The following is a 13621-nucleotide window of genomic DNA, read 5'->3' as shown; positions in this document are numbered from 1 at the left end:
TGTGCAGACATGTAAGGACTTTTATTTTTTAAGATGGAGCCAAGTGACCACAATGAGAGGGATCCAGACAAAGGAATACTGGCAAACATTTCCCTACAGAAGTAGTTCATGAGACATACCTTTCACAGTATCTCCTCCCTCCTCATATTCAAATTAAAGAGTATTTATTATGTAAAAATGGACATGCTAATGAGCTTACTTTGCAATTATTTCATTACCAGTGAGGCTGAATATATTTATATATTAATAAGAAAGTTAGTTGAAAACTGTCTGTTCAATTCCTTTGCTTTTGCATCATGAATTTGGCAGGATTCTTGCTTTTGATTGTATTCTTTCAAAGACTAAAATTTTTTTCATCATTTTTGCTCTTTGCCACTTTGTTGTTTTATGTATGTATACAAGTTTTGTGCAGAATGTCTGAGACTTTATAAATTTTGTGTGGTAAAAATCAACAAGTCATTTATATTCTATTCTTTTCATTGCTTTTTAATTTTTTTAACTGAAAGAATAGAGCAGTCACTTACACGTTCTTCACTGCTTTCACCAAAAATGAAAATGAGCGTTCTTCTGCATTGTGTTGTTGTGGTTGCGTTAGTTGTTCAGTTGTGCCCAACGTTTTGCAACCCCATGGACTGTAGCCTGTCGGGTTCCTTTGTCCATGGAATTCTCCAGGCAAGAATACTGGAGTGGGTTGCCATTCCCTTCTCCAGAGGATCTTCCCAGCTAGAGATTGAATCCAGATCACCTGTAACACAGACAGATTCTTCACCATCTGAGTCACGAGGGAGGGCTTGATGCTAATAAATCATACTTATACATATTTGCAACTACTTTTCACATCCCTTATTACTTGCTTTTGTTCTTTGTGATTAGACATTGCATTTTTATTTCTTAAAGTTGCACCATATTTCTAAAACTTACATCATATTCAGCCACCATTTGGAAGGCATTTCTCTTTACACTTGACTAAATATCACCTCTATCTTCCATATGCATATTTGAATCTATATGTTTCTATGTAAGAAGAAATTGTAATTTAGATACGGCTTCCTCCCCACATTTTAAAAGACCTTCTGTCATATTTTTTTATTTCCAAGTTTTTGGTAATCTAAAATTGAGCCAGTGACCCAAGCTTATATAATTAAAACATGTTGCTGTTCAGTGGCTAAGTCATGTCTGACTCTTTGTGACCCCATGGACTGCAGAATGCCAGGCTTCGCTATCAGTGTCTCCCAGAATTTGCTCAAACTCATGTCTACTGACTTGGTGATGCTATCTAACCACCTCATCCTCTGCCATCCCCTTCTCCTTTTGTCTTCAGTGCTTCCCAGTTTCAGAATCTTTTCCAGTAAGTCACCTCTTTGCATCAGGTGACCAAAGTGTTAGAGCTTCAGCTTCAGCATCAGTCCTTCCAATGAATATTCATGGTTGATTTCCCTATGGATTGGTGGTTTGATCTCCTTGCATTCCAAGGGACTCTCAAGAGTCTTCTCTAGCACCATAATTTGAAAGCATCAATTTTCCAGCACTCGACCTTCTTTATGGACTAACTCTCACATTCGTACATGACTACTGGAAAAAACCATAGCTTTGACTGGACAGACCTTTGTCACAAAATGATGTCTCTGCTTTTTAATATGGTGTCTAGGTTTGCATAGCTTTCCTTCCAAGGAGAAAAGTGTTTTTTCATAAATTTAATTAACTAATTAATTTTAATTAAAGTATAACTATTGTATATTTTTGATGAAAATATAATGTCTATAGTTTTTCTTCTAGAAGTTGGTTTTGGATTTTCCTTAAATTTTGTTTCATATGGCTGTGGGTTTTTTTATATTGAATTTCATAAAGTGCTGGAGATGTGGACGAGTGGAGATGTGGACGAGGGACTCCTTGTCACTTGAGGTTTCACCAGCTTCAGGGAAGCTTCCTTGTTCCTCAGCATCCTCTGACATCATCTCTCCTCCTTCTCCATCCTGCTGATTTCCCTCACCAGACTGGTTTCCTTTTTTTTGAACTTGAACATCTTAAACCAACACCTTTGTGCTGTGCAGACCTGTGAACTGGCTGTACCCTTGTCAGGCACACACTTCCCCACAAATGTTCAACTACTGGCTCTCTGTTCAAGAATCACCTTTTTGGCAGGTCTGGCCTGAACATGCGTAAAAATTAGCATGCATACACCTCCTTTTCTCTTTTCCTTCCACCTACTTCCTTTTTCTTTATAATACCTGTAATCATCTAGCATGCTTGTTATAATACCTGTAATCATCTAACACATGTATGTGTGTGTGCGTGTGTGCACATGCATGCTTAGTTGCTCAGTTGTGTCTGACTCTTTGTGACCCCACGGACTGTAGCCCACCAGGCTCCTCTGTCCATGGGATTTCCCAGGCAAGAATAATGGAGAGGGTTGCCATTCCCTTCTCCAGGATATCTTCCCAACCCAGGGAGTGAACATAGTTCTCCTGCACTGCTGGCAGATTCTTTACCATCTGAGCCACCAGGGAAGACCCCTAAACATGATATACAAGTTTTTAACTTGCTTATGTTCTTTCTCAAATCTGGATTTTAGGAGCTTTTGTTTTTCAGCATGTCACAATCCCTACATAGACTATATGGGGAACATTGTTGCAATTCAATTTTCAGGTGCAGGAATTTCTCATTAAAACTGTGAATACATGACATCATGGGAGAAAAGTTAAAAATGGGACAAGTTTGCTTATTAGAGAAGGCATGGGGAATTCTCTGAAGGGGATAAGAACCATACATAAAATATTGATTTCTTGATGACCAAATATGAATTGTATTATTTCAACAATGTGAGTAATGCCTATCTGTGTGAAAATTAGTCATGTTATTTTCCCCTTCCTTACAGTCACATCTACCACATGAACCCACAGAATGATACAGAAATTTCAAAATTTCCTCTTCTGGGATTTTCAGAGGAACGAGCACTGCAGCCCCTCACATTTGGGCTTTTCATCTCCATGTACCTGATCACTGTGCTTGGAAACCTACTCATCATCCTGGCCATGTGCTCAGACCCCCACCTCCACACCCCCATGTACCTCTTCCTCTCCAACCTGTCCTTTGTAGACATCTGCTTCACCTCCACCACCATCCCAAAGACACTACAGAACATAAGGACAAAAAGCAAAGTCATAACCTATGAAGGATGCATCAATCAGATGTATTTTTTGTAATCTTTGCAGGATTGGACATCTTGCTCTTGATTGTGATGGCCTATGATTGGTACGGGGCCATCTGTCACCCTCTGCACTACACAGTCATCATGAACCCCCAGCTCTGTGGACTGCTAGCGCTGGTGTCCTGGATTATAAGTCTTCTGCATTTCTTGTTAGAAAGCTTAATGGTGTTGCAACTATCCTTCTGTACAGACTTGCATATCCCTCACTTTTTCTGTGAACTCAATCAAATGGTACCACTTGCTTGTTCTGACACCTTTCCCAATAACATGGTGATGTGTTTTGCAGCTGTCCTGCTGGGTGTTGGTTCTCTTACTAGTATCCCTTTACTCATATTCTCAGACAGTGTCCTCCATATATGGAATCTCATCAGCTCAGGGAAGGTATAAGGCCCTTTCCACCTGTGCATCTCACCTCTCAGTAGTCTCCTTATTTCATTGTATGAGCTTAGGAGTGTATATGACTCTGCTGCTACACACAGTTCCCATTCAAATGCAAAAGCCTCAGTGATATACACTGTGGTCACACCCATGCTGAACCCCGTCATCTACAGTCTGAAGAACAAAGACATCAAGAGGGCTCTGAAAATGTTCTCAGGGAGGGCAACTCTAAAAGGACATGTGGTCCTAAGGCTTAAGAAGTGCCCGTGATGAAAGCCTCAGAGCCAGAAATTGCAGTTCACATTAGATATGGAAGTAAGTAAAACAGGCCTCGTCCGTTCCTTATTGGAATTTCCATTTCTTTTATCTCAACTTCTCTATACAATTTATGCAACTCATTTTATGAAACTTTATGATCTCTCTTATATTCAAGAATTCTCTTGGAAGATTGGGACCGACAATATACACTGTTGATACTATGTTTAAAATAGATGACTAATGAGAACTACTGTGTAACACAGGGAATTCTACTCAGTGCTCTGTGGTGACCTAATAGGAAGGAAATCCAAAAAAGAAGGGATATAGAGTCGGACACGACTGAAGCAACTTAGCATGTGTATTCATACAGCTGATTCACTTTACAGTATAGCATAAATTAACATCGTAAAGCAACTATATTCTAATAACTTTTTTTTTAATTTTTTCCTTTGTCATTATCCTATTATCCCAAGGTTATCTTCAACCATGGATCTAAGATATTTGGATTTTCCCATTATCTCAAGGTGCTGTGCGTGCATGCTAAGTTGCTTCAGTCGTGCACATCTCTGTGGGACCCTATGGACTGTAGCCCACCAGGTTCCCCTGTCCATTGGATTCTCCAAGCAAGAATACTGGGGTGGGTTGCCATGACCACCTCCAGGGGATCTGACTGACCCAGGGCTTGAACCCATGTCTCCTGCATCACAGGTGGATTCTTTTACTGCTGAGCCATGGGGGAAGGCCCCTATTGGAGGGGAGGGAATATTTTTGGCAATCACAGCTACTTAAATAAGCTTATAGCAGAAAAAAAAAAATCTGAGACCACTGTTTTCCTTTTGTGAATGTCATTCCTTTATATATCACTTCCTTAACTGCTCTTCCTAATACTCCAGACCTTAGCATACTCCTTGTTATAGTTGTTCATGGGTAATTTTCTACTCTTTTGATTTCTGTTGTTATTCAGATTGATGTTCTCCCTGTTTACAACTGACACTGGCAAGAATTGATAATAAAATAGATGTCTCCAAGTGGAAGCTACGCAGAAAGACAAAAATGAATAAATAGATTTACATAATATGGCCTTAGAGTTACACTTGACTTTAAATATGATGAGGAAAATATTAATAAAACATTTATTACTACACAAAAGATAGTTGTGTATATGTGTAAGTGTTTGTCGCTCATTGGTATCCAATTATTTGCCACCTCATGGACTGTAGCCACCAGGCTCCTCTGTCCGTGGGATTCTCCAGGCAAGAATACTTGAGTGGGTTGCATGCCCTCCTCCAGGGGATCTTCCCAACTCATGATAGAACCCAAGTCTCCTGCATTGGCAGGCAGGATCTTTATCGCTGGTGCCACCTGAGAAACCCAATATATATGTGTCTCTATTTGTATACATTTCTCTTTCAAATAACCATGCTCACACACACACATATGTACATGCACACAGAACCATTTATAATCCAATTTATTCTATTAAAATAAACCTTACAAGACTGTTGGAAGGTAAAGAAATTTTAAAAATGAACATTGCATAGTTAACATGAAGTCCAAGGAAAGTAGAAATTTAAACACAAAGATTTAAGGTAGAATGGGTGATCTAATTTAATAATTTTAATTACTTTTTCTATCTTAACACCTCAAAGTTCTCAAAATCAAAAATATATTTACACTCATGCAGTGTGGGATTCCCTGTATCAGTTAACAGAAGCAACTATCTCCAAATTGACTCTAATTTTCCTCTTTTAAGGTGGGATTTCAATGGAAAATACTACCTGGAGGAACCTAAGTGAATAAATTGAGAGGCTTAAACTCAGTTTTTTGAACAAAATCTTATTGGATAAAAATATATGATTTATATTTTACTGGGGTGTCCCAGGTGTCAGAGTGGTAAAGAATCCATCTGACAATGCAAGAAATGCAAGAGAATCAAGTTCAATCGCTAGGTCGGGAAGATCCCCTGGAGTAGGAAATGGCAACGCAGTCCAGTATTCTTGCCTGGAAAATCCCATGCATGCTGAAGCCTGGCAAGCTACAGTCCAAGAGGTCCCAAAGAATGGGACACAACTGAACAACTAAGCATGCACTCATGCTGCTGTAAAAAATTATACCATTATAACTATGTATATATGTTATATATGGCTGTGTATATGCAAAGATAGATAAATAGATTGGTAGATAGATAGATGGATAGATCAGTTCAGTTCAGTTGCTCAGTCGTGTCTGACTCTTTGTGATCCCATGGACTGCAGCATGCCAGGCTTCCCTGTCCATCTCCAACTCCTGGAGCTTGCTCAAGCTCATGTTCATTGAGTTGGTAATACCATCCAACCATCTCATCCTCTGTCATCCCTTTCTCTTCTTGCCTTCAATCTTTTCCAACAACAGGGTCTTTTCTAGTGAGTCAGTTCTTCACATCAGGTGGCCAAAGTATTGGAGCTTCAGCTTCAGCATCAGTCCTTCCAATGAGTATTCAGAATTGATTTCCCTCAGGATTGACTTGTTGGATCTCCTTGCAGTCTAAAGGACTCTCAAGAGTCTTCTCCAACACCATAATTCCAAAAGCATCAATTCTTCAGTGCTCAGCTTTCTTTATAGTCCAACTCACACATCCCTACATGACTACTGGAAAAACCATAGCTTTGACTAGACAGACCTTCATCAGCAAAGTAATGTCTTTGCTTTTTAATATGCTGTCTAGATTAGTCATACCTTTTCTTCCAGTTAGCAAGCATCTTTTAATTTCATGGCTACAGTCATCATCCCCAGTATTTTGGAGCCCAAGAAAATAAATTCTGTCATTATTTCCATTGTTTCCCCATCTATTTGCCCTGAAGTGATGTGATCGGATGCCATGATCTTTGTTTTTTGAATGTTGAGTTTTAAGTCAGCTTTTTCTCTCTCCTTTTTCACTTTCATCAAGAAGCTCTTTAGTTCCTCTTTGCTTTCTGCCATAAGGGTGGTGTTATCTGCATATCTGAGGTTGTTGATATGTCTCCCAGCAATCTTGATTCCAGTTTGTGCTGCATCCAGCCTGGCATTTCGCATGATGTACTCTGCATATAACTTAAATAAGCAGGATGACAGTGTACAGCCTTGATGTACTCCTTTCCCAATCTGGAACCCGTTCATTGTTCCATGTCCAGTTCTAACTGTCGCTTCCTGACCTGCATACAGATTTCTCAAGAGGCAGGTAAGGTGGTCTGGTATTCCCATCTCTTTAAGAAACACAATTCATTTTGATCCACACAATCAAAGGCTTTAGTGTAGTCAATGAAGCAGAAGTGGATGTTTTTCTGGAACTCTCTTGCTTTTTCGATGATCCAACAGATGTTGGCAATTTGATCTCTGGTTCTTCCTCTGCCTTTTCTAAATCCAACTTGAACATCTGGAAGTTCTCAGTTCACTTACGGTTGAAGCATAGCTTAGAGAACTTTGAGCATTACTTTGCTAGCATGTGAGATGAGTGCAATTGTGCTGTAGTTTGAACATTCTTTGGGATTTGAATGAAAACTGACTTTTTCCAGTCCTGTGGCTACTGCTGAGTTTTCCAAATTTGCTGGCTTACTGAATGCAGCACTTTCACAGCATCATCTTTCAGGATTTGAAATAGCTCAGCTGGAATTCCATCCCCTCCACTAGCTTTGTTCATAGTGATGCTTCCTAAGGCCCACTTGACTTCACACTCCAGGATGTCTGGCTCTAGGTAAGTGATGACACCAACATGGTTATCTGGGTCATTAAGATCTTTTTTGAATAATTCTACTGTGTATTCTTGCCACCTCTTCTTAATATTTTCTGCTTCTGTTAGGTCCATACTGTTTCTTTTATTGTGCCCATTTTTGCATGAAATGTTCCCTTGGTATCTCTAATTTTCTTGAAGAGATCCCTAGTCTTTCCCATTCTATTGTTTTCCTCTACTTCTTTTCATTGATCAATTAGGAAGGCTTTCTTATCTCTCCTTGCTATTCTTTGGAACTCTGTATTCAGATGGATATATCTTTCCTTTCCTCTTTGCTTTAACTTCTCTTCTATTTTCAGCTATTTGTAAGGCCTCCTCAGACATCCATTTTGCCTTTTTACATTTCTTTAACTTGGGGATGGTTTTGATCACCACCTCCTATACAATGTTATTAACCTCTGTCCATAGATAGATATAAATAGATAAATAGATAATGACTTGAAGTTCTATGGATCCAAAGCTCAAACCAGAAAGGGGTCTCAGGGGGCTAAAGTCCACATGCTTGCAGTGCTGGGATCCATCTCGATGCTCCAGAAGAGAATGCATTTCCCTCCTAAATGACTTTCTGGTAGCCACCTACATTCCTTGGTTCATGGTCCTTTCTCAGTCTTCAAAACCAGCAGCATAGCATATTAAATGTTCTTTGACCTCAATTTGCTTATTCTCGTCCAGTATTTAGAGGACCTTGTTATTACATTTCACTAACCTGGATAACCCAGGCTAATCTTTTTATCTTACTATGAAACAAAGTCTTTTTCAGGTGTATGTTATTTGATGACACTGAAGAAACGTCAGGTAAAAGGATCAACTACTGAATGTATCACAGCCTTCATAATAAGTGAAATGCTTTTCCTTCAAAATTATATACAAATAGCAGAAGAAGGGATAAATAAATGTGGTGTATATACACACACACACAAACAGACACATAGTGGAATACTACTCAGCCATAAAAAGGAATGAAATAGTGCCATTTGCAGAGGCATGGATGGACCTAGAGACTGTCATATAGAGAGACATAAGTCAGAAAGAGAAAAATAAATATCATATAATATTGCTGTTATGTGGAATCTAGAAAAATATAGATGAATTTATTTGCAAAGTAGAAACAGACACACAGACATAGAGAACCGACACATAGGGATACTGGGGAGAGAAAGGGGAAGAAGGGGGATAAATTGGGAGATTGAGACAGATATATATACACTACTATATATAAAACACATAACGAAGGAGAACCTACTGTATACCACAGGGAACTCTACTCAATGCTCTGTGGGACCTAAATGAGACGGAAATCTAAAAAATAGGGGATTTATGTGTACACATAGCTGATTCATTTTGTTGTACAGCAGTACTTAACACCACATTGTAAAGTGACGCCAATAAAAATTACTTTTAAAAAAGAATAATAATCAAAATATTTACATATACATCTTATGACCTGGAATCAACTTTTTCTTGCTGTTCATAATTCAAGAACTAACTAGATTTCAATAGTGATGGGGCTATCTGGTTTTTTAATTTTCTTTTTCTTTTAGAGACACATGCTGAAGTTGCTTAAATATTAGTAGGTAAATGATACTATATGTGGGAATTGCTTAAAAATAATCACATCATCTGAACAGGAGTAGTGTGGCCAGGTTACAGGTCAGTAACTTGTGAAACCCATTGATGAGTTGATGAGTGTTCATTATACTCTTCACTACTCTTCACTTCTGTATATGTGTGAATTTTCCATAATAAAAAAGGTTTTAATGGTCCCAGTGGGAGAAGACACATTCTTCCAATATCTACCCCTGAGGACATAACTGCAATTTTTCCCATTTTGATTATAGTCCCCATATTCCTGCAGTTATATTGCCCCAAGCTTACAAAAATAAAAAATTTTAATGAGAAGCTTTGAGAATTCAGCTTCTGGAGCTCAATAAACTTAGCCCCTCACCTTCAGTTCACAAATATGAGGGAAAAAAGACATTCTCTCATGCTTCCTAGAAACATCACCCTGGTCCAGAGATCCACGTGCTGTTAGTTGTTCAGTCGTGTTCGACTCTTTGTGACCCCATGGACTGTAGCCCATCAGGCTCCTCTGTCCGTGGGATTCTCCAGGCAAGAATACTGGAAGGGGTTGCCATTCCCTTCTCCAGGTGTGTGGCACCATCTCCCTCATGTTAGAGACACGACTACTGGCTACAAGATTCACTTTCCTGGGATAAGTCCATCAGACTGGGAATAACAACACAGAGCATCCTCTGGAAATAGAAGAGAGGAATTTCCCCAGGAGCACTGTCAAGAGTAAGAAAATTGGACAAATCTATAGATTAAAAATGATTCAGAAATGTTCAAGTGCTAACCAAGAAGGAATCCTCAAGTTTAATTACAGCCTCTTCTCTCTTCTCATCTCCCTTGCCTTCTGCTCATTCCCACATTATTTCTACAACCCTCTCCTAACTCATCAGGAACCATCTCTCTCCTAGTTTTCTCTTGGGCTACACTGGTCTCCCCCTAACATTTTACCCAGTACCCAGTCTCCTTCTGCTCACCTTACTGTAATTTGCACATCAGAGGGGCCACACTCTTCATTAACTTGTGCATTTCAGCGAGCACACAGAGCCACATTCAGTTGTCTCTGATGGACATGAATGACAGCACTCTCATCCCATTTGTTTCCAGGGAGATGAAATGAGACCATTTGGGAGAAGAGATTAGCATGATTCCTGTACCTGGTAAATTTAATAAATATTAACTGCTATTTATATCATTTCTTGAGTGCCTTCAATGAGCCAGACTGTTAGTTTGTATATGCCATATGTGTTAGTCACTCAGTCGTGTCTGACTCTTTGCAACCCCATGAACTGTAGCCCACCCCTTTCCTCTGTCTATGGAATTCTCCAGGCAAAAATACTAGAGTGAGTAGCCATTCCCTTTTCCAGGGGATCTTCCCAACCCAGGGGTCAAACCTGGGTCTCCCATGTTGCAGGCAGATTCTTTACCGCCTGAGCCACCAGGGAAGCCCTATTTTTGTACAATTTCAAATAGGATTTTTTTTTCTATTATGCATCTGCTTATTGCTGGAAATGGGAAAGAAAATGATACAAAATGATACATGTTTATATTTCAATCTAGTTTCACCAGAATGACTTCTTAGTTGTAATAGCTTTGCAATTGATTTTACATAGCCAGTTGATCATCTGAAAATGTGATCAATTTACTTTTACCCAGGATGTGACCCTATGATTGCTTTTTTATTCTTTGGTCATATTGGTTTGAAATTTCAGAACAGAATTGGGTAGTGGCAGTGACAGGCATACTTGTCTTGTGTATGATCTTCATGTAGATTTCTTAAATATTTTCATGTGAGGGCTGACATAAGCTGATGACCAAGGAAACTATTTTCATAGTAACGAAACCTATTTAGTTTCCTCAGAACTCCTTTCTCAGAACTCCTTTCAAGTAGTATCTTTAGCATTCAATTAGACTATCCAATTTTTTGGATGATTTTTTTCCTACTTATTTGCTCTACTGTAATAAATACATTACCAATATGAAATGCTGGTTGCTTTCTAGGGTTAAATGTTACCTGGGCATAGTATTTGGTTTGCATGATAAACTGCTAAATATTTTTATATTTTATTGCTATTTTCTTTGAGTTTTTTAAATAATATGCTAATTAGAGATTAGTCTCTGGTTTTTCTGGAGAAGGCATTGGCACCCCACTCCACTACTCTTGCCTGGAAAAATCCCATGGATGGAGGAGCCTGGTGGGCCGCAGTCCACGGGGTCGCTAAGAGTCAGACAAGACTCAGCGACTTCACTTTCACTTTTCACTTTTCACTTTTCTGCATTAGAGAAGGCAATGGCAACCCACTCCAGTGTTCTTGCCTGGAGAACCCCAGGGACGGGGGAGCCTGGTGGGCTGCCATCTATGGGGTCGCACAGAATCGGACACTACTGAATTGACTTAGCAGCAGCGGCAGCAGCAGCTCTGGTTTTTCTTATACTGCTGCTATTGTAGAAGGCATGTTGTATCATGAGTAACATAGATCTAGAAAATTCACTAGAACACTTATTTTCATGTGTCTCCAGATAATTTTTATGTATTTCAAACAGGTTTTGTGAGATTTCAAAATTAGCAATTTTTTTCTGGGAAAAATTGATAACTCCATATCTTATTTCATGATTGTCCATTATACATATTAATCAAGTGAGTAGAAAATACCATGTCATTACCATAGCTTATGGAAAGTACACAGACTCATGCTTTTTTAATTAGCATTTAAAGTAATAATTTAAATAAAATTAATAATAATTAATGGTATTGATTAATTATAAATTAATGATAATTAAATAAAATGAATAATAATTTAAATAAATAATTGTTTTATTATAAAGGCATTTAGTAATAAAGTACAAATTAATTCAAAGGCATCTGAGAAGGCTGGGTGACCAAGGGTCAAGGTAGTCAAACAAATGAGATCTTCTTTGTGTGCAAAATTAGTTTTCATGTGAAACCTTTCTAGCTACTGGTGGCAACACAGAAAAAGATGATTGCATTAGGAGACCTCAAACTAACAGACAAGAGAGAAGAGACCATTAAGCAAAAGCATTGTCTCATCAATATATTGAGTTCAAGCTAAAAGTGACCACATTTCTAAGATGCCTGTTGATCACCAATTTAATCTTGCTTCTGCTTCTCTCTTGGCAGACAATCCTTCACATGCAACCAGGAAACCACTCACAGCTTCCAATATTTCTCCTCCTGGGACTTTCTGAGAAGCCAGAGATTCAGTCTGTTCTCTTTGGGCTCTTCCTCTCTTTGTACCTGGTCACCGTCTTTGGGAACCTGCTCATCATCCTGGCCATCATCACAGACTCCCACCTCCACACCCCCATGTACCTCTTTCTCTCCAACCTGTCATTATCTGACATCTGTTTCACCTCCACCACCATCCCAAAGATGTTCCTGAACATCCAAACCCAGAGCAAAGCCATTACCTACACAGGCTGCATCACCCAGATGTATTTTTTCACAGTTTTTGGACTTTTGGACAACTTACTCCTGACCGTGATGGCCTATGACCGCTTCGTGGCCATCTGCCACCCCCTGCAGTACACGGTCATCATGAACCTGCGGCTCTGTGCACAGTTGCTCCTCCTGACCTGGCTCATCAGCGTTCTGGGGGCCCTTCCTGAGAGTTTAACCATGTCCTGGCTTTCTTTCTGCGCCATCGTTGAAATCCAGCACTACTTCTGTGAACTCCCTGAGGTCCTCAAGCTTGCCTGCTCTGACACCTTCATCAGTAATGTCGTATTGTATCTTGTGACAGGCGTTATGGGCTTTTTTCCTCTCACCGGCATCCTTCTCTCTTATTCTCGAATTGTTTGTTCTGTACTGAAGATCTCAACGACAGGAGGGAAGTATAAAGCATTTTCCACTTGTGGATCTCACCTCTCCATGGTCTCCTTGTTCTACGGAACCTGCCTTGGGGTCTACCTCAGCTCCACATGGACACATGACTCTCAAACAGGGGCGTTTGCCTCTGTCCTGTACACCGTGGTCACCCCCATGCTCAATCCTTTCATCTACAGCCTGAGGAACAGAGACATGAAAAGAGCTCTGAGAAAGCTTCTCTGCAACACGTTGTCTCCCCAGTGACAACAATGACCTGGAGCCTGGACATGTGTGATCAAGAGCAATGGAACAGAACACTTAAGAGTGTGGACTCTTCAATTTTTCAGTGCACTTAGTTATGAAGTTGGAATGAACCTGTTGAGAGAGGCAAGGGTGGGGAAGCAAGCTAACTGTCCATCCTTAGGACACTGGGAACAGGTGTAGACTAGAGATGGAGAGGTGTGTGTTTTCAGGAGGACAGGTGGAGTGTGTGTGGGTGTGTTCCATCATGTCCGACTCTTTTAGTGACCCCATGGAGTGTAGCCTTTCAAGCTCTTCTGTCGATGGGATTCTCCAGGCAAAAATACTAGAGTGGGTTGCCATTTCCTCCCCCAGGGGATCTTCCCAACCCAGAGGCTGA

The 13621-nt window shown here is 39.8% G+C and overlaps 1 protein-coding gene across 1 annotated transcript; it reads left to right on the top strand.

Annotated features, from left to right (window-relative positions):
• The first annotated feature begins 12306 nt into the window (after positions 1-12306).
• LOC129641965 (olfactory receptor 7C1-like) lies at positions 12307-13245 on the top strand. Its single transcript, XM_055566538.1, has one exon. It carries the CDS (start codon positions 12307-12309, stop codon positions 13243-13245), a length of 939 nt encoding a protein of 312 aa, XP_055422513.1.
• The last annotated feature ends 376 nt before the right edge of the window (positions 13246-13621 follow it).

The sequence above is a fragment of the Bubalus kerabau genome, chromosome 1, assembly GCF_029407905.1.
Source record: "Bubalus kerabau isolate K-KA32 ecotype Philippines breed swamp buffalo chromosome 1, PCC_UOA_SB_1v2, whole genome shotgun sequence".
Classification (NCBI taxonomy): domain Eukaryota; kingdom Metazoa; phylum Chordata; class Mammalia; order Artiodactyla; family Bovidae; genus Bubalus; species Bubalus kerabau.
Note: the sequence above shows the minus strand (reverse complement) of the source record. Positions and strands in the feature narration are given on the sequence as shown.